Source organism: Neodiprion lecontei, chromosome 4 (assembly GCF_021901455.1).
Source record: "Neodiprion lecontei isolate iyNeoLeco1 chromosome 4, iyNeoLeco1.1, whole genome shotgun sequence".
Taxonomy (NCBI): domain Eukaryota; kingdom Metazoa; phylum Arthropoda; class Insecta; order Hymenoptera; family Diprionidae; genus Neodiprion; species Neodiprion lecontei.
Window position 1 is genome coordinate 28,888,534 of NC_060263.1, and position 19,385 is coordinate 28,907,918.

The 19,385-nt window shown below is 42.2% G+C and overlaps 1 protein-coding gene across 18 annotated transcripts in view; it reads left to right on the forward strand.

Annotated features, from left to right (window-relative positions):
• The window catches only part of LOC107222713 (diacylglycerol lipase-alpha), a 45,939-nt gene extending 26,680 nt beyond the window's left edge, over positions 1–19,259 (forward strand). For 10 of the 18 annotated variants that reach the window (XM_046738271.1, XM_046738277.1, XM_046738276.1 and 7 more), the window contains 15 exons: positions 1,142–1,353; positions 5,145–5,246; positions 5,466–5,655; positions 5,826–5,910; positions 6,028–6,356; positions 6,751–6,946; positions 7,064–7,252; positions 7,466–7,756; positions 7,925–8,154; positions 8,517–8,540; positions 9,804–9,936; positions 16,170–16,504; positions 16,818–17,159; positions 17,821–17,983; positions 18,377–19,259. In XM_046738271.1, coding sequence (XP_046594227.1) covers positions 1,142–1,353; positions 5,145–5,246; positions 5,466–5,655; positions 5,826–5,910; positions 6,028–6,356; positions 6,751–6,946; positions 7,064–7,252; positions 7,466–7,756; positions 7,925–8,154; positions 8,517–8,540; positions 9,804–9,936; positions 16,170–16,504; positions 16,818–17,159; positions 17,821–17,983; positions 18,377–18,655 — 3,100 coding nt within the window. In that variant the 3' untranslated portion in view covers positions 18,656–19,259. Of the gene's footprint in view, positions 1–1,141; positions 1,354–5,144; positions 5,247–5,465; positions 5,656–5,825; positions 5,911–6,027; positions 6,357–6,750; positions 6,947–7,063; positions 7,253–7,465; positions 7,757–7,924; positions 8,155–8,516; positions 8,541–9,803; positions 9,937–12,949; positions 13,180–16,169; positions 16,505–16,817; positions 17,160–17,820; positions 17,984–18,358 lie in introns of those variants that run through there. The other 8 variants (XM_046738282.1, XM_015662196.2, XM_046738280.1 and 5 more) reach the window with 8 other exon arrangements.
• The last annotated feature ends 126 nt before the right edge of the window (positions 19,260–19,385 follow it).

Below are 19,385 nucleotides of genomic sequence, written 5' to 3' on the forward strand. Positions count from 1 at the left end.
CAGTGTGCCTCGGTACGAGACAACGAAGAAAAGCTCGATAATTCTTGCTGCGGCAAAATGTAAATTTCAAATAAAAAATGGAGGCTGATTCTTGTTTGGAAATTTTTTGCTTCAGGAATTAAATGCCGAACCGATCGATATTTTACTTATAGAATTTTGTATAGAATATTGTGTTCTACTTCTGATCATCACCAATTTTGCTTATTTACTCCCCTGTAAACAAAAGTGTTGGGCAACTCCGCCAACGCGATTTGATTGTTTTTCAAGATACGCCGATCACGCTTGATTGTTCGAATAAAAGTTTATCGTTCGTAGACAATCAACGTAAACAATCTTTGTGGCATACGCATCCTGTACAATTTTATTAATTTCTTGTTAATAAACTTTTCCCCGGATTGATCCGGTTAACCGCCACTGCAGCTGAAGAAAATGTGACTGTAAGAAACCAATTTCATCCCGGGATTCATTTGATAATCATCCGAGCGATTCTTTTATTCTATTCGGCCAAAGTGTTTTCCGCAATTTCATCATACTTCTGATACGACACTAAATTCTGCAGTCGCTTTTCCTCTTGAGAAGGAAATTCCGTATTCCAAGGGGTGCGGCAGCTGCGTGTTTCTATCCGCGCATCAGAGTTACCGATACCATATTACTTTATACCAAGATATTCTGAAAGGTGTGTGTGTGTGTATATATATATATATATATGTACAGGAGGACGGAGGATATATATATATATAGACAATCCGTCATGACGAACGTTGAAACGTTGGCATCGAATTTCCCAGCATCCGTGAACACGGAGTGTGGTCAGACTCTACATGCTCTGCGGTATAATTTGTGGTCTACACTCTGCATGCAGGCGTATTAGCGAGTGTCCGGACCTTGACAACCCTCTAGAACTCACTCTAATTGTTGAGTGACTTGGGTGAATTTGATGTAGCATCGTTCTTTCTTCATACAGGAACACGCGGAATCGGATTATTTTTCCGGTCTTCTTCTTCCTTTTCTTCTTCTGACAAATGGACCGATAAAATTGCAAGTTTTTTTGAGGAAACAAAACTTTTTTTACTCGATTGAACATTGCCGTTGTAAAAAAAAGAAGCAGGATCAACTCTTATCCCCTTTTGCCTTCCTGCAGGGTCATCGTGCTGAGCGTCCTCCTGGGGGTCCTGGAATGGGACCGCAACGTGAGCTGCGTACGGCTCCTGTGGGAATACGTCCTCGGATATATGGTGATCCTCGTCATCTCGATCGTCGTGGAGCTGTCAATCTCCGTCCTCGCGATGAGAGGGAGCATCTTGGACACCGCCCCGAGAGCGCCGATGCAGTACTATCTCTACTTTCGCCTGTGTAAGTCTCGCTCTTCGCGGTTCGTCGTGTAAGGACACGCGACGTAATGTAGTTGAAAGGAATGCCTTCGAGGAGCTTTTCATCCGTTTCTCGTCCTCCGCGAGTCCGTGCCCTTTGTTGCGCACAATCGCTCCGTGAACCTTGGGTAACGCAGTTATTATGCCCACCTGCACCTCCCCCGCAAATCGGATCATCCATTAAACCCTAAATGACAAAGTGACATTAGCTGACATTTCGCGGATCGATCGGCTCCTTATGTGTCGGAGCTGAAGCGAGTAATCCGCCCTTAATTAATCGTACTACACTGCCGTTCCATTTCCAACGAACCACTGCCGTTTTCATTTAGAGTGTCTCAAAAAACGGTAGCGGATGAAAGATCAGTTTCACAGATCAAAGTTACCGAATATAACGAGTTAGTCTTTGAGGTTTTCTCTTTTCACGATGCGGAGCACGGTGAAACACGACAAGACAAATAACCGTTTAATTTGATTTCCCGTTGTCCGGGCTGCTCGAATCGATCAGCGTATAGTGCTTCTAAATATTCGCTTCGTTTGTTCATTCCAGACTATCGGATTTGCTCTTGGCCAAGGGCCAGCACTGTAAAAACCGTCGTGGTAGGTAGATGCGATCTTACAGCACAGCCATGGTATATCGACCATGTAACTTGGAAAATGGTTCGATTCGAAATTTCGAAAGCACAGAAGCTTGGAAACGGCGCGAATGCTTCAATCGTCACTGTACACATATAGCTACGCCAGCTGTATTGCCACGTTACAGGTGATTTTCAGATCGATCGTTAATAACGCACACGAGGGTGATTATAACTAAATGAAGAGAGTTTCAAAATTGGAATCCGGCCGCTGTCTTACACCGGTGATCCTTGGGATTTCGTTTGTCTTACACCCCCGAAAAGTTAACGAAGAGCTTAGGCTTAAGTCCGTCTCCTTCCCCCGACAGTTTTCCCGATTTTCCGGAAGCGAGGGACGAATATTAATAAGAGAGTCTGTCCGCGCTGACTTCTTGGGAGATCTCGACCCCTTCGCCCTCCGACCCTTGTCAGCCTTTGCTGCTCCTTGGCAGGCCCACCGAGTCCTTGCAAATCCTTAGCTCCCTAACCGTCCCATTCCAAACGAGGCTCGTCGCCGGCACCGAGCGTCCGAAATCATCGCTCCTTCTCGACACGATTCGGTTCAACGCACATCTCCGTTTTTCGCGAACGAAATTTCACCGTGTCGGCAGCGATGTGAAGCAATTAAGAGCTTGGCTGATTTTCGTAATGAAATATTACGCTTTTTACTATACACAGGGATTGTATAAATTGTGTAACATCGTTTTTACGAGGGAGATCGTGTGCGTCGAGGCTGCATGTTGAACGTGAAATCGATATTTTTATAAAAAAGCTTTACTGTGTCACGCGTATAAATTCTCTCGCAAAAATTCATCCCCCTAGTTACTCACTGGATCGCGAAGAAGAAGGTTTTTTTACGACGCGTTTCACGATGGGGTGTAAAAAACGGTAGATATTATTTCGCTACGAAAAAATACGGATCGAGCACCATGCCAGGCTGGATAGATCTGATCAGCAAGTTTTTATTAGTTCTACTTTACTGTTGACCCGATCCTCACTCTGCAAAGACGCAATTCTGATTCTTTCCACATATTTTTTTCACATTTTTTTTTTTTCATTTTCTCACCGAAATTCCCATGCATTTTACCTCATATCTTCATACACCCAATTTTTTGTCCTTACTTCACCCCAATGCTTGAAATCCAACGTCGAAAGATAATGTATTCTGGAGACCGAAGCACGCTCGCTCTTTGCGTGATGTAGATTGAAACTCTGATTGTATAATATGAATAACGTGCGGGAGAAAACTGTTTTGCTTCCGGGAAGTTTCTGTGAAACGATTTTGGGAAGCAATATGCGTCCCAAGAATACCCGTAACTTGGATTCGGAAACCACGTTATTGTCATTTGGTCTACGCTGAAAGTGCAGCAGTAAAGTTTACCGCCTCGCTTAAATTTTCAGGCCTGATACGTTACCCGGTCGTTACGGCCTTTCAGGTCAGGAGGTCGAACCTCCGTGATCCATAAATCTATCATCGATTCGATCATTGCAATATTTTTCGAATTCGAAGGTGCGAATGCAGTTGTCTGAACGACGACGTGCAGAGTGTCAATTTAAATCAGGGCAGAGTAAATGCCGAGCAAAGAATGGACGAGCGAATCGCATCCAGGAAAAAAATTTAGAGAGGGGTATGTATCGTGTATAGGGATGGGAAAGAGCAGCAACAGCAACAGCAGCAGAATACAGAGAGAGAGAGAGAGAGAGAGAGAGAGAGAGAGAAACAAGAACTTAGGGCTTCCACCGGAAAACGTTGAATGAAATTTTCCGAATTTTCATGTGTTTGCTATTCGGGTCTCCATGAAATGTTCCTCTCTCTTTCATTCATTCATATCGCCGATATTTCCCTGGCATCCGCATACCTTGGGGACTTTATCTCGATTTGGCACGGATTTTTTTCTTTTTCTTATTTTTCACCGCGCCATTCGAGTCCGTTTGTGAGCTAATATTCGGTTCGTCGAGCGCAGTAAATGTCTGATGCAATTGCTGAAAATTGTCGCATCGCCGGCTACGTCGCACTACGTCGATCTCTCAATAACGTAATAGCATTATGAATGTTTTACGGATGAAAGTTCGGCCTCGACTGATCCGCGAACGAAAGGTCGTTGAGTCTGGAAACTCGCTCACTAGTCGCAAGGTCGTTCAAAATACTATGGAACCTTTGAAATTCGCCCTGAGGTTCGAGTGAGAGAAAGAGGGAGAAAGAGAGGGAGATAGAGAGAGAGAGAGAGAGAGAGGGATTGTCACGGGGCCTGCAGTGAACCGTGACAGATCTGTACGGTCGGAAAGGCGTCGAAATCGATTTATCGAATAGGGTTTTGGCCCCAGCCTGCAGTTCCTCACACACGCGGCGATATTCGCTTTCTTCGTCAACGGCTCTCTTATATAACGACTTTTTTTGCGTTCGGCATTTTCCCCTTGCCGGAGCTTTGCAGTGCTAATTCACGCGATGCTCGAATCGCGTTGTTATCTTTCCGATCACGCGTTTCGATTGCTCTCCCCATTCTCAGCTCCATCCATTCTCCGGTGGTTTACTCCCGTTGCAAAAGTCTGGGGATCCGACCCCTCGAGCCCTCCAACGCACCGAAGTTGTGCCAGACTTTTTTGCTATCCATTCGTCCACCGACAGTTAGCCCTTTGCTTTCGCCGCAAAAACGGACCGCTCGAAACGCGGTGAGCTCGTTCCTTCTTGATTAAAAGGTTCCTAGACCCGTTATACGACCGAAACAATGGAACGGCTAAAGATAATCTGCATCTAGATATATATTTATTTATATATATATATATATACGCCGGTGCGATTAAATCTGAGCGAGGTCTGTTGTTCCCTAACTGACAACACGCGTTCATTCGCCTTCTCGTGTATACTCTGCAGATCGCGGTAAATACAGAATCAAAGGTTTACGGCACAGGAACAATGCCACCCTGCATACCCGAAGCCTATCGGGATTACAATATCATGGAAAGGGTAGCTCGCCTTTAGGTATCGTTTATCAATTGCCTTCGGTGCGGGGTTTTCCGTTCGTTTTATAAAGCTTCGAAGATCGTGCCGATTAAATTGAACGAGGTAGTTAATATTAAAGCGTAATTTGTGTACAGTTTCTAGAATCGTTCAGCTTCCTCTTATATTACCCACATATACGTATTAATGTTTCATAATTTACAGTGGTGATGATCGTCGAGATGGGATGGCTCTGCGCCGGTATCGCGTGGCTGGTTAAACACTACAGTACCTGCCCGATTGACCAGGCGAAGGGTTTTATTTTGGGTGAGTTAATATAATTGAAACGCCGCGGGCCTTCAAAATCTCGTTAAAGAGAAAAAAAGGAAAGCATCAAAAAAAAAAAAATAAATAATTAAAAAAAAGAACAAAACGGAAAATTTTCAGCGGCTTTCAATGTCGGGTCAATTATTAAAAACTTCCTCCGCGGCTAACTACCCTCGATTGAAATCAACTGCTAATCGAATTGTGATTGAATGCGATCAGGACTTGTGATTTCGAACTGGTGCGTGTTGGCCTCTGTGCTGGTCACGGTGTGGTGCACGTTTGACGCTGCCGGCCGATCCTGGGTTAAAATGAAGAAATACCAGCGGAGTATGCGGGAAGCGGAAACGCGGGGTGGTGGCAGGCTACACTACAAGCGCAGCGGAAGTAGAAACAGGAATTGGAGACAGCGGTAATAACGCGGCTATACGGCATATTCGGATTTACAGATCCGCATTACCGTGCAGCTTTTCAAATCTGTCTTGATTAGAAATACCGTGACTTAATTTAATTAATTTCCCGTTCTCTCTGTTCTTTTCTTTTTTTTTTTTTCTTTCTTTTCTTTTCTTTTGATAAGTGCAGAAAAGTGATACGAGCTTATCAGGATAGTTGGGACAACAGATGCAGGCTACTGTTCTGCTGCATGGGAAACTCGGACAGGAACAGGGTGAGTTGCGGGCCGGGTTTACTGTGCTTTTGAGATTGTTTCAGAACGTATTTGGACGTTCGCTTTTGAGGCCTATAAAACGTGATGCATCTATAAACGTATATTTCTCATGCGCAGAATTCGTTCGCGGACATCGCCCGACTGTTGAGTGATTTCTTCAGGGACCTGGACGTTGTACCGTCGGATGTTGTCGCGGGATTAGTACTGCTGAGGAAGTTTCAGAAGATCGAGAGGGAGCTGATAGTCAAGCAGAGGAAAAACGACACGTACGAATTTCTTTCCGGAGTACCAGTCACCCCGAGGACCAAATTCTTATCCTTGACCGAAGACGGTGATCTTGATCACTTTCAGGCCGCCATTCATTACATGCATTTCGCTCTTGCGGCCTACGGCTGGCCAATTTTCCTCATAACTCATTCCACTGGGTTGTGTCAACTCTGCACCAGGTAAGACGAAGCGTAATTTTTATTGCGTGTCAATTTATACAGCACACAAATCTTTCCGAATAACTGTGTGGTTTTGTATGCGTGAAAAATAGAAATTAAACTGGAACGAAACGTGAAAAATAGCGACCTTGATATTTGTTTGATTTTCTGCCGACAGTTAGAATTATCGTGACAATTCGATCGTGAAATTTGTTCGAAGACGTTTCGAGGCTCTGTAACAGTTGTAATAAAAACTCAGCAATTTCAAGTACTTCTGAAATAGAAAGAATTGTGAAATTTTACACCTAAAGCATTTTGCACGCTGGCCTCGTGTCTGCAAGGTGTTCAACCCTGAGGCGGAACTTGATGATTAGAAAAAGAAAGCCTCGTGAGTGTGGTTATTCTCATTTCCCAGATTGAGGTGCGGCTGTTTCCCGTGCAGAAGAAACGATGACGAGGCGACAGTCGTCGACGACAATTGCTGCCAGTGTAATTATGCGGCACTTAGACGAATGGTGGAAGTTGGCGAGGTGGAAGTCGTCTACGCGACTTACCACGTCGACGTTGGAGAAACGCCGTTCTTCGTCGCTCTGGATTACACGAGGAAAAAGGTACGAAGACACCGGAATGCGAAACGTGTTCCGTTTTAGTATCGTTCCGCCATTGGAACAGACACTGTTCGTATTACCTGGAAAAACTCGTTCTGACAATGGCCGATCCATATCCAGGTGGTGGTTAGTATACGTGGTACTCTCAGCATGAAGGACGTGATAACCGACTTGAACGCCGAGGCGGAAGTACTGCCGTTATCACCGCCCAGGGAAGACTGGCTGGGACACAAAGGGATGGTGCAAGCGGCCGAGTATATCCGAAAGAAGCTGCGGGAGCAAGGAATCATCGCCAGAGCGTTGGCCAAAGTCAGTTATTTTCACAAACCGTTCAACGATCTTACTTTACATCACATGCTTCTCATTCCGACATACCCAGGCTGTAAAAGTGCAGACACGTTGGAAGTAACGCCTGCAGAGCCGGTGGAATTAGCGGGCTTTAATTATCGCGACGTAAAAAGACTGATGAAATTTCTCCGCGTCTTCCAGGTGATAAAGTTCATAATTTTCTCACTCCCGCAGGATCCGACAAGAGGTACGCATCAGTTCGGGTTGACGTTAGTCGGGCATTCGTTGGGTGCTGGCACCGCAGCGATTCTCGCAATTTTATTGAGGCAGGAATATCAGGATCTCTTATGTTTCTCTTTCGCTCCGCCCGGCGGTCTTCTGAGCATGCCTGCCCAGCAGTATACCCAGGAATTTATCACGTCCGTCGTTGTCGGTAAGGACGTCGTTCCAAGAATAGGACTCAGACAAATGGAAAGCCTTCGTGCGGACCTCATTAACGCCATCAAAAGGAGCGTTGACCCGAAGGTAGAGACCCGCAATTAAACAGCCCTCCGACCCTTTGTCTTTGCCAAAATTTCTACCGTACGGCAGACGTGAGAGAGAATCTCGCGTCTTTCCAACTTTTCGACGTCGCAGTTCCTGCGGCTTTCATGTACTGTGAATTCGCGTTCACTTCTGTCGTTCTTCTCTCAGTGGAAAACGATCGCATGCTCGGTGATGTGCTGCGGATGCGGTTCGACTCCGACTTCAGCTGCGAACCTTGAGGCTGGCGGCTGCATCAGCGAGTACCAAAGAGACAAGGACCAGGCAAGATCTCAGACGGTAGTTCCGAGCGACTCGAGGATCGCGCTGACGCTTCACAGACCGCTGTATCCTCCAGGAAGGATAATTCACGTGGTGCGACATCATACTAACAAGAACGAGTGAGTCTGCAGCTTCTACTTCGCGCGACGAATTGTATCGTATACAGGAGAAAGAAAAATTTATACTTGTCGGGAAAAATTTTCGTGCTGGAGGCGGCTTGTTCTTTACTTGACATGGAAAAGTTTTGGATTGAAAGTGTGTTTCCGTTGTTCGCGGAGAAAAGTTGATTGCTTGAGAAACTTTAGATGAGAATTGGCTTCCCCTGGAATTCTGCAAATTTCTTTCGAATGCTGAATTCACGCTTTCGATGCAAACTTACTCTTCTCATGTTTGGATAAAAATGCATAGAAATAATAAGAAACAAAGACACGCTAGCATGTTGATACTAACGCCAATTAACCTGACACGTTTTTATTTATAGGCAAAAGTATGAGTCCCGTTGGAGGTATGTTTATCACGATTAAGTATACTACATTATCATACTGTTCCAGGAAATATATTCTAGGTATTATGCATCTTGGGGAGACTCGCAGCATGCAACCATGGGTCTTATCACTGTTAGTTATATTTATTCACGCGTGTCGTACCCATGTACTGCAACGTTTTCCTCTATAATATTTTCAACCTACGTCCCCCATCCGTGTTTGCCTTCGACCCCATCTATACGAAGTATTGTACTAGTCCTCAAAGGCCTTTATACGATGAGTTACGTGGAAGACTAGGAAGCCTTGAAACTTTCAAGTTTTCAATTTCAATCACCTCCGTCTTTCAAATACCCTATTGTTAATATCGTGTGGCGTCGGTATCAAAGCGAAGAATTTCAACAGTTGAATAACCGCTAACTTATGCGGTCTTCATATCGCATCGTTGGAGTATTACTCACACGATCCGTACGTTAAGCTCTGAGATGATCCAAATGCCTTTTGAACTGGCTTCTGCGAGTAGCACACGCACATTTTCTGGAACCGTTCGCTCGAAAAGCGTACGGAATTCAACACGAGTCCAATAACTAGATTCGTGTATGGAAATCGTCAGAATAATCTGAGGTGATTCTAATTTTTTTTCCTTTCTTACTACTGTTATTAGCATAATTTATTTGAAGAAAAATTCTTTTTCCTCTGACTTGAAGTTCTTCACCGATTTCCATAAACGGTCGTATATCACAACTGCAGTAACCATGAAAACCTAACAATTTGCATAGAGAATAACCGTAGAACTTTTTTTAAAAAGGCTAACGAATCCGAAGTTAAAATGTATACGAAGCTTGTTAAAAATTCAGCAACGTCGTTAATTTTTCATACACACGTGTACACAAATGTAGATTTACTCACGGTCGGAGTATTAACATTACTGAAATGCAGCGTACATAAAACATCTCCAAGGATTCCTGGTCCCCCGTAAATAGCGATTTATTTATTATTCCCAACACTGCATGATGGAGTAATGAATCCGTATAGGTTGGTATAATTGACAATGTATCGTGTGTCCGTTTTAAATCTGTAATCTTGATTGAATTTTACCCACACCACCTTTGCATAGCTTCTTACAGTGACATAGCATGGAAGTCTCTCTATTCTAATTCGCTCGTCCGATTATCACGCCTCCTTCTATCCATCCCAACACCGTGTTGTCCGATAAACCTTTCACCCGAACCCGCGACGATAATTCTTTCGTACCGATGATCATGCTCTCCGTTTTAAAATTACAGGCAAGTCCTGAGGAAGCGTGAGCCCGTCTATCAGGCCCTCTGGGCTGGGCCCTGCGACTTTGACGAGGTCCTGATCAGTCCGGTTATGATCCAGGACCACATGCCGGACACGATGTTGAACGCCTTGAACAAGGTAAGCCTAGAGAGAAACGGTTCTTCCGTCGTCGTTACCGGTCAGCCGAGCAGAAGGTCGGTCAGTAGAAGTCCATCGGTGAAGCCAGGGTTCTACGAGCCCCTCGAGAATAGCATTGACGCTCCGGATCTCGCCGGGAAAGTTATTCATAAAGACGCGGATCCGTCGCCTTCCAATATCTCAGGGGATAGCCCGACATTTGGCGAACCGGAATATCCCCGGAGTTCCGTAGATCTCATTAACGTTTCCGAAGACGTTCCGCGTTCCAATCGCATAGCGATCATTGCCGATGTTGAGATAGTTTGATCATGTCATAGTTTCTGACAAATTCGAGGTTCCCTCGTCTTCGGTATATTCGTTTTTTCTTCTCCCTTACAGTTAGAAACGTTCATTTTTATTTTTATTTTTAGACAACATTTTTTCAACATTTTCACATGTATCATCGCTACACCAACGGAACAGAATTAATTTAACGCGTAATTTGTAATTTATCACAGAGTATTATATCAATATACGATTGTAGCGAATGATCGATAAAACCTTTACGATTTACCGATCTGCTGAAGTGCTGCATCGTTTAAGATGCGCGGAAGTAGTTCCTGGCTGTTGTGTGTAGTTAGTTTTTTTTTTTTGAGGGGGGGGGGGGGGGGCATTACACGTACAAAGGATATGCATTGCATATGTTACACCGAGCTCCGAGTATTAAAGATGATCCACTACAAAAGTATTCGAATTACACGCGAGTGCTTTGAGTATATATACTGGCCGCATAATTACCTATACTCTGCACAGTATAATTACACAATATGATCCAAGGATTTGTTAGGTGAATTTTATTTCCAATTTTGACTCTGACTCGTACTGTGATTGTTCTATTATAATTATTACTATAATTGTGGTTTTCTTAAACTCTTACCGTCTTATGTTTATTGCCTTTGTTATTGCTAAAATAAACTACTATTGCTTCGCCGGTATTAATGTACAATAGATATTAATAATTAGATAGATTTTTGATCACTTTTACGATAGTTCGTTCAGTTCATTTTAGTGTTAACATTATTATATAGTACTAGTTTTATTGTCATTATTATTTGAATATTTATACTATTATCATTATTCTTATTATTATTTCACTTTTGGTTCGAATACAATGTCATGTAACGTACTAAACTCAGATAGTACCGGTTGCCACATACCTATAACAATATGCATGACATCAACGGAAAGTGAAACACTGCATGACGAGTAAATTTTACTATATTGTATACTATACTTTAAGATTGGATTATAGGCTCAAGTTTTTATTTATCACGCAATGTACCCATCAATGGAGAAAACTGTAAGTTCTTGTGGGTTTTAAAAGTTGTAGTATCCAGTTAATTGCATTTATCATCGAGATATATATGATATACAGATCGCAGACTGATATAACATGTCGTATGCATTTGAATTTACACCTAACCGTGATATTTATGAAATTAATACTTGAAGCAAGAAACAAATAAATTTCATCGGTATGTATTGCTCGTTAATACGTTATATATACTTATGTAACTATAATTTATGTTATTGTACATGTTGTTTTTGTTTAATTTATCAATTTAAGAAAAAAAGCAAGAAGACCACTTTTTATTTGATTAACTGTACTGTGTGCCTCTAAAATTACATGATACTTTTGGCAGGTTTTTGTAAAAATTTTGTTTCTCCTAACCCATTGTTTGTTTATTTATCACATATCTTATCACCTCGGTGGGGAATATTTTCCTTCAAAATCCGTGAAAATACCGTCGATGAATTTGAATAGTACAATTTTGTCATTTTGTTTTGAGTTGTTTAATTTTATCAAGAGTTTGTCCATCGCGCTGGCACTGTAAAAAATGACCTTATAATTTTTTTTTCTTTGACTGTCATACAAAATTTTCCCGATCAATTTTCAGCATGTCTATCAGAGAAAACGCGCTCAGTAGCTAACAGTAAGCATCGGTACAGTGTCGTCTAGACCCTACATGACCTTACACGCTTGATCTGTGTACACAACTGGGAAATAAATTGATCGGCAATATAGCTTCAGGTTATAGTTTAGCAAAAAAATGATTGATTTTCAGGTAAGATTTTTACAAGAAAATTTCAGGCTTATCTCATACCCCAGAAACATGCGTGAGTGTGCGGGTTTTGAAAATAATTTCTAAAATAAGAAACAACGTCTGAAATAAAAGTTTCAGTATTAGAGTTGCGAGTTTGATATTTGTTCTGCTCACCGACGATACAGTTTTCTCTTTCGGTTGTCGTTTATAATACGGTCTATAAAAATGAAGGAGACGATCAATATCGTCCCGTTGAAAAGACTCGTGCGGTCTTTCACGCAAATAGTTTATACCCGGACCAACACCAGCTGTCCGGAACAACTGTGCGAAGTTTATCGCGGTTCTAAGGCTTCAAAACTCCGAACTTCCTTTCTTCTAATTTGGTCGAGCGATGGGGTTTAGACCACGATGTGTTATAGATCGAAATTATGCTTGGATGTGCGTAGACATATTTTTGCCTAGTGATTTACTGTCTTGTTTATACCATGGTTATACGTAATCGCGACGTTTACAAGGAGAGGTCCCGCGATAAGACGAACCAATTAAACCAGTAATTTTTCAACGAACTCTTGCGTCGAAACCTAGAGACCCGTGTTTCAACGCTTTACTGAACGGGCATCCGTTAGCGAGTAGAGAAAGAAATATGCATACATCGGAAACATGCTGTTGCGTTATTTTCCGAAAGCAATTTGACTACGAAACAGAAATTACCTACAATTTCGTAGCCCTTGGGTCAATTGGCTGTATATGTATTAAGTCTTGAACGGTCGTTCGGTTAAGGGTGTGTAAATTTGTTTTTTTTTTAATTCAAATCGATCCGTCCCATCGCGCGACCTCACTTTGCGAGCATGGAAACGCGCCTCTCGATCTTGCTCGCAAAATTACTCAGCCTGTTTATGTCCGTAAATAACGTAAACGATGAACAAAAGGGAAATGTGGCTGAGGGTGTGTGGTGTGTGGATCAGGTGTCGGCGTGCAGAGATCGGAGTGCCGAGATGATGGCTGCGAGGTCGTCGCCCCGTTTGCTCTGTACCGACAACACCCTGGGCGGCATCCAGCTCGAAACACGACAGCGTCCCGACGCCCGCAACGGAGACCGCGACGCCGGCAAAGGTGCCTCCGCCACTGCCACCACACCCTCCCTTCGCCACGATACAAGGTATTAATGAAATATTGGGTGGGCATGCTTCGTTAAGGTCAGTAGGGAGAAGGTTGTCACTAATAAATCTCGATCGCCGTATCATCGTCATTACCGATCCACGGATCGATTCACCCTCTCCACCTTTTCTGCATTACGTATAACGTACCTATGTGTGTATGCTGTAACGCGTGCCCAACGAATCAGCCTGACGAGTAATTGGCTGTGAAGAAGCGACGTCGGGCCGTTTGATACCACGAGAAAAAGTTCTTCGGCGTACCTGCTTGTCTTCCTAAGATCAGAAGACCGTCGTATATTCGACTGGATCCGCCTTTCCAGTCAGCCTGGAGTCAATCAGTTCGTAATTATTTAAATTTATGAACTTGTATCACCCCTTGTGTGCGGGACTTCTTATTCACTCGTCCTTTGTATCTGTAATATCAAAGCTTTCGCAGCTCTCATTTGCCACAGCTAAACTTCGCCACTTTTACCATCATTCCTGTGCAAATTGTTGAGATTTGAGCGCAGAACGTTCGTGGTAATCTATAATCTTAAGTACGGTGATTATAACCGGTTGTGTGTAATCCAAAGCTCAATTATCGCATCACCCACGTCACGTATACAGTTCGCAAATCACTGCAAGATTAATTTCCGTAGATATATTGTACGAAATCATTTAAATTATCATTTTTCAATTCATCATCAGCGCACCGCAGGCTTGTTACGTAATCATTCGTTACATTGCGTCACATACATATAGTTGCTTGGAGATGTTGGTTTCTTGTTGACTAAATTATGCCGCGATCAGACCGGTCTCTTGATTATTCCTTGATTAAAATGATGCCGGAGATTTTTCAGCAGGCCATCGCAAGCGATTTTGTAGTCTTCAATTTTGTTTTTTAAACCATCTGAATTTTCCCAACCTGTAGCTAATAAATCTATTTCGTTTTATTTTGCTGCAGTTTTATATAACAGCAGCGTTTCGTCGGTCTGCAGGTCAGTTCGCCTATTTTTGAGAAAAAATATTTTTTGATCGGCAAGGCCTTTCTGCCAAAATGTGCGACAACCTTGTCTCTACGTTGTTTTACTGGCGACTACGGAATATCGATTTTTATGCAGCTGGTTTTTCCCGCTGCATTTTGTCTTGTGATCGTAACCCAAGGTTTCTTAATTAATTGTATACAACATTGTACGCGGAATGAATTACCGTTGACAACAAATATTTTTATTTCTATCACGATTTGTTTATCAATATTAGTCAATTGTGAGGCATGTAAAATACCGAATTTTATGAATTGCGTCAGGCGTGTTAGGTATCACAGTTTGGAATTGATATTCAGTTACTTGTTGGGCCTTTGCACGTGATGATACCAATTATTGTACAGTAAACGGACAGAAATATGCACAAGAGTAACATGTTACACTAGAGAAAAAGTAACGAGTAGATACGTAAAGTTGTTCGCTGTCGATCAGGCATGGGAACGAGCATTGCGCCGTAGGAATTGAATGTTTATTATATTTAGTTTCTCTAATTTTTCGTTTCTCTTTTTTTGTTATTATTACCATGTCGCTGGTATCGCAGTAGCGGTAAATTCATATTTATTATACACGGCTTGTTGGCTTTATCGCTTTACATTACTTGGCACACTTATATTTTCGCTGCATGCAAAAATTCACCTACATATCATTCAGGCAGTCGACACTCACTGCAATTCATCGATCCTAATGTTTAATGACGAATGTTATTCCCTTTGGTAAATATACTTTAATGTATAGTCGTGTATCTGCCGTTATATTTCAAAAGTAGCATTACTCATCTATATCTAATCGTTCGGTATAACGTATCGACACCGGTTGTGAAAAAATAAGTAACGTTCGTTGCAGTCAGGACTATAAACGAATACGTATACGTACTGCTGATTGGTTATAATTCAAATTGGCGTTCTTGTTCATGTTTTCAAATTACAAGCAGTGTAAGTTCCTCTTTGAGATAAAAATTTTGGAGGTAAATAATTTTTATCTCATTAGGGTTATCGTAAACCCTTTCTAAATGAAATGCAAACGGCCTTTTGTTATCTGGAGAAGTTTAATACAGAGAACTGCTGAACTTCGTACGGAAAGTTAGAGTTCGCAAAATATGGGGAAATTAGTTTGCGATGTTCGAAAAATATTTAGGGAATTCCGGCTTGAGTTTAAAAACTTTTTTCTTATTGTCAACTTATCATAGTCACTTCAATAGCAATCCTTGCATTGCACCATTCCAAAATTTAAGACCTGACAAATTACTTTCTACATTGTCAATACTTTTACCGTTAGTTTCAGAGCGTATAAGAGTGCACGTTTGAGAAATTTTCATTCCTCATACGATCAGCAGTTTTAAAGAACCTCGCAAACAGCCGCAACTGCATCGATTCTGTAAAATTGCTTAAATCCTGCCAATTTCAAACTTTCTACTATACGGATCAATGTAAAAGATGCACTCTCTGCTATAACTTCAAAGTCAGCAACAACTTGCAAGGATTTTTCAGATCACACGGGCCTTTTGCGTGGAAGATATCGATTTGCGCTCTGTTTGGCGTATGGTATACCATTCCACTCGTTGTCAGTAAGAAAGCGGGTACTAGTTTCAATTGACATTTTTCACTTTATACCGAAAGAAATGAATCGATGTAATTAAACGATTACGATAATTGGCATTCAATATAGTCGCGTAACGTACCCTGGGAGACAGCAAACATTCAAATCCAAGAGAATGGTATCTGATAGGAAGACTATTACAGTTTGGAAAAGAATTTTTTAGCTTGTACCAAGTATAACGTGAATTAAGTAATGAAAACATTAAAACCGTAAAAATTTGCACGATCACTTCTGCGCGACGATATTCGACATCACGTCCCCCGTGTGAGGTACAAAAATTGATAAAATTCGTAGAAAAGAACCTCGTCGCTCCGGCGCGTCCCGACCAGGCGAAAAGGGGCGTCCCCCAAGAAACTCTAATGAAATTATCCCAGGTTATAACGACGCTGGGTCCAGCAAAGCCACAGAGGACCGGAACGTCGGCGCATACGTCTTCGGCGGAGGCCTCGGAGGTCCGGGAGGCCGTCGAGGTCCAGGAGGTCGAGATCGAGCCGGAGATGAGAGCTTTGCTGTCCCCGCCGAGTCCCGCCAAGCTTAAAACAGCCGCAGGAACGCCCCCGCACAGATTGTGCCTCGAAACGAGCTTCACGTCCCTCCACAGACCCCCAGAGTTTCACCGGGACGCGGGGCGCCTGCAACCCAGCCAAGTCTCGAGAGGGCTGCGCTGGGAATACGTCGGTGCTGTTCCGAGATCGAACGATGGAAAATTGTAAGAACCGGAAGCTCCGTTATACCCGAAATCTCGAGGCGGCAGGCACCGAGGCGGTCCCGCATCCCCGTATAAGCTACAAACTGCGCACGTACTTACGATTAGGATCTAGAATCATTCTTCGTACACGCGGTTTAACGCGCCTTTGGCGAATGATCTTTTTTACTTTTCCTTCTTCATTTTTCTGTCGAATCACCATCGGGCGTAATGAGACGAGATTTCTTAGCAACCTTCTTACCGTTCTCGCTGCAACCCTGAGTAACCTACTCGTATCTCGCGTGCTCTTCGACCGAATTAACACTCCTTTCTACAGATCCCGAAACTTGGGAGAGTGGGACAACATTCGAGCTTTGGCACCCTTGGCCACGCCGGAAACTCTGTCCGAAGCCTCGAGCGATCCTCCGTCCCCGGTTCCTCCCCCGCGGCCGATGAGGCGGACGCCAAAGATTCCTGGCAATTTATCTACCGCCGCTGATGACCTCAAGAATAATCTACACTTTGCGATGCTGTCCGCTAAGAATTACTTCCTCAAGGAGGAAACTAACGGCAGTCATAGCAGCGGAAACAGCGAGGCGAGCTATGAGAGCGCCAAAAGTCTCGGCGCCGGAATTCCTCCTCCGGTACCGAGGAGAAGAGATTCGGTCATTGTCAGGAGGTATAATTAGACATTCCCGTTATTTGTTTCTTTTTGTTGGTACCGCACTGATGTCGTGATTTGCGTGCTGTAAGTGAAATAAAATTGGAATATATAGGATTTTCTGGACAGATTTTATATAGCTGCAGGTATATAGTTTCGTGCGCAAAAGTATACAGAAATCAGCGAGTATAATAACTCGACGCAAGAAATGGTGGTTAGATGTAGCTTACCGCAAAAAGGTTCGATCTGCAAATTATATGGCTCTGTACTAAGTCATTAAATAGTCGTTAACGTTTATTAGGAGGGTACTAGATCAATTGTTTCCTGTTTGAACATGTTAAATTTTAAGCACTAAGAAATACCGGGTTCCAGATGATCTAGAATTATGTAATTGAAACGTCAGGTTCTCTGACACACGCGCAATATATTAAAACGTACACGTATACGAGCAATTATATAAATAGGTATACTTTCTTCGAGTTGGTCGGGAAGCGTTCGGTTAAAACGCACGTGTTGTATAATATTATCTCGAAAAGCTTGAAACAGACTGATTCAAGTATACAAATGTATGCAACTTTCAATCACGTTACAAAATTCGGTACATACTTATTATACATACGAATGTTGTATGTTAATGTTGCAACGGAGCAGAAAAAAGAAAACATTTCTATTTTGCCAGAGAACATAGAATTTGTACTGCAGCCTGCTGCAGGGATGATATTTCTGAAAACTCGTCCTCGCCATCCTCGAGAATATCTCACACTTCGCATAGGGTCCAAGATGACTTCGCCAAGGAGGAACACGACACAAACGGATCGAGTTTGGACTTTTACGAAGCACAGGTAAGACCCCAAACATCGTGTATCGTAATATTACATCACGGTAGGGTGACAAAAACGTTAAAATTGTCAGTTCTCGGCTGTAACTAGTTTCTACGTCACTGAGAAAAATTTCATTTGTTCTAATGACTAGAAAAATTCAGTAAAACAGGTATCGTTAAAAACACTGTTTAAATATTATTGTAATTACGAAAAACGAGGTAAGCGTAACCATTTTGCGCTATTGTCGATTCTTTTTTCGTAATTGCAAGGCAAAATCAGTTTGTTCGGTTTACTCTACTTTTTCAGTCAAATAAGACTTTAACATCAATTTATCGTCGTTAAAAAAAGAAAATAGTTACGGACTGAGCGGTAACTGGAACTAAAAATTTCCCTCAGTGTACGATACAATTGTAGGATTCGTTCGGCCAACGGGAAAGCAGCAACGAAGTCTTTCTGAGCGTCCGGAGTTCCCCGGAGTGCAAGGGTCTGATGACGCCGGCGGTCGACCTGGGGGTCGAATGGAAACGGAAATTTGATCCTCCGAGACTCGGCGGAGACGCCTCCCTGCCCCTTCTTCACGGCCTGTCGCCGACGCCTCCTCACGCGCAGCACAATTCGCCTTTCTTCAACGCGAAACGAAAGAAGTACGTTTACCCGATCACGATGGTCGGCAGGGGTGAAAGTAGTGTATAGTGTATCGCCGTTAGAAAATGGGACCATTTGTAATTTAGTATAATCAGAGCGCAATAGACGATAAAACTGAACATGGCAGTTATGAAATAAAGAAAATGAAGATAAATAAAAAATTAACGATGCCGATAATGATGTATTTAAATGAGAAGCATTAACGATTATATGTATAACAGATTATATATAATAATACAAAGTGTGAAAGAATGAGTGACAAACATTTTATAGAAACTACAACAGATTTTTTTTAATAACATAAAATTTTTATGGTTACCATTCGTTTGATTCTGATTATCGAACGGAATAGTGCTTCCGGATCTCGTAGATTCTTTACTTTCTCGTAAACATGTGTAATACGTTGATGTAGTGAAATAATAGATTACGGTTGTGACGGCATTTATTCGATTTCAAATTCAATTGTGTGGTAAATTATTCTTTTGTCACTCGGTTAAAGTAGTGTAGAATTTGAAAAAAAACGTTTAATGATTGGTTTTGATTATTAAAGAAAAATTACTAAACGATTAAATCTGTTAAGAACACAAAAAAAAAAATATTAAAAGAAACATGTTTACTTCGCATATTGTGATGAAAATGTCATAATTCAAATGATATGCGAGAGACGAATGATATGAGTATGACACTCAAGTAGAGATAAAATGTACCTAATTATATTAAATAATTAATACATAAATTTTAAAGCCATTGTACCTATATAAAGAAAGAGAGGGAGAGA